Here is a 711-nt window from a genome sequence, read left to right on the forward strand (position 1 = left end):
TAGGGAGGGGGTGTAGGGGTAGGAGGGGGTGACGGAGATAGGGAGGGTTTGGTTGCTGTGTGTGGTAAACTCTCCCATTTGCCGTGCTGTCTGTGTGATTTTGTGAGTGTGTTGTTTTGCTGTAATGATTCTGGGGGATGAACTGGTTACGATGGGATGGTTTAAACATGAGAATGAATTCACTTTGTTTGTCTTTGCAGCTGCTGGCTAAGGAATGATACAGCTTTCTACCTGTCGGTGGTAGTTTACTTTGGGCTGGTGTTCCTCATTAACCTGGCCATGTTTATCGTGGTGCTCAGTCAGGTTCAGGCAATGAGGATGCAGAGACTGAGCAGCAGTACAATGACCCAGACCCTGCACCATCTGAAGAGTAGTATCAGCCTGACCATCCTGCTCGGACTCACCTGGGGATTTGCGTTCTTCGCCTGGGGACCCGCACAAGTGATCTTCACATATTTCTTCACCATTTTCAACACTCTCCAAGGTCAGTGTAATGTGACCAACCTGTACCTCAGCAGGTCACAGTGTTCCCTCCTGCAGAGATGGTCTGATTGCCATGTGTGAAGGATTGATCAGGGCCAATAGAGAGACAAGTTCAGCTCGGGCCCCCAGAGTGTGGGGCATGGACCCCCCACCCAGAGTGTGGGGCAGGGACCACCCCCCCCCCCCCCAGAGTGGGGGCGGGGGGCCCCCCGAGGGGGGGGGTGGGGG

General features: G+C 54.3%; 1 protein-coding gene across 1 annotated transcript in view; it reads left to right on the top strand.

The window, feature by feature from the left end:
• LOC125484848 (adhesion G-protein coupled receptor G2-like) overlaps nt 1-711 on the top strand; it is a 9,257-nt gene that overhangs the window by 4,335 nt on the left and 4,211 nt on the right. Inside the window, exon 4 of the mRNA XM_048605249.1 lies at nt 201-484. Coding sequence (XP_048461206.1) covers nt 201-484 — 284 coding nt within the window. The remainder of the gene's footprint in view (nt 1-200; nt 485-711) is intronic.

The sequence above is a fragment of the Rhincodon typus genome, chromosome 14, assembly GCF_021869965.1.
Source record: "Rhincodon typus isolate 14 chromosome 14, sRhiTyp1.1, whole genome shotgun sequence".
NCBI lineage: Eukaryota > Metazoa > Chordata > Chondrichthyes > Orectolobiformes > Rhincodontidae > Rhincodon > Rhincodon typus.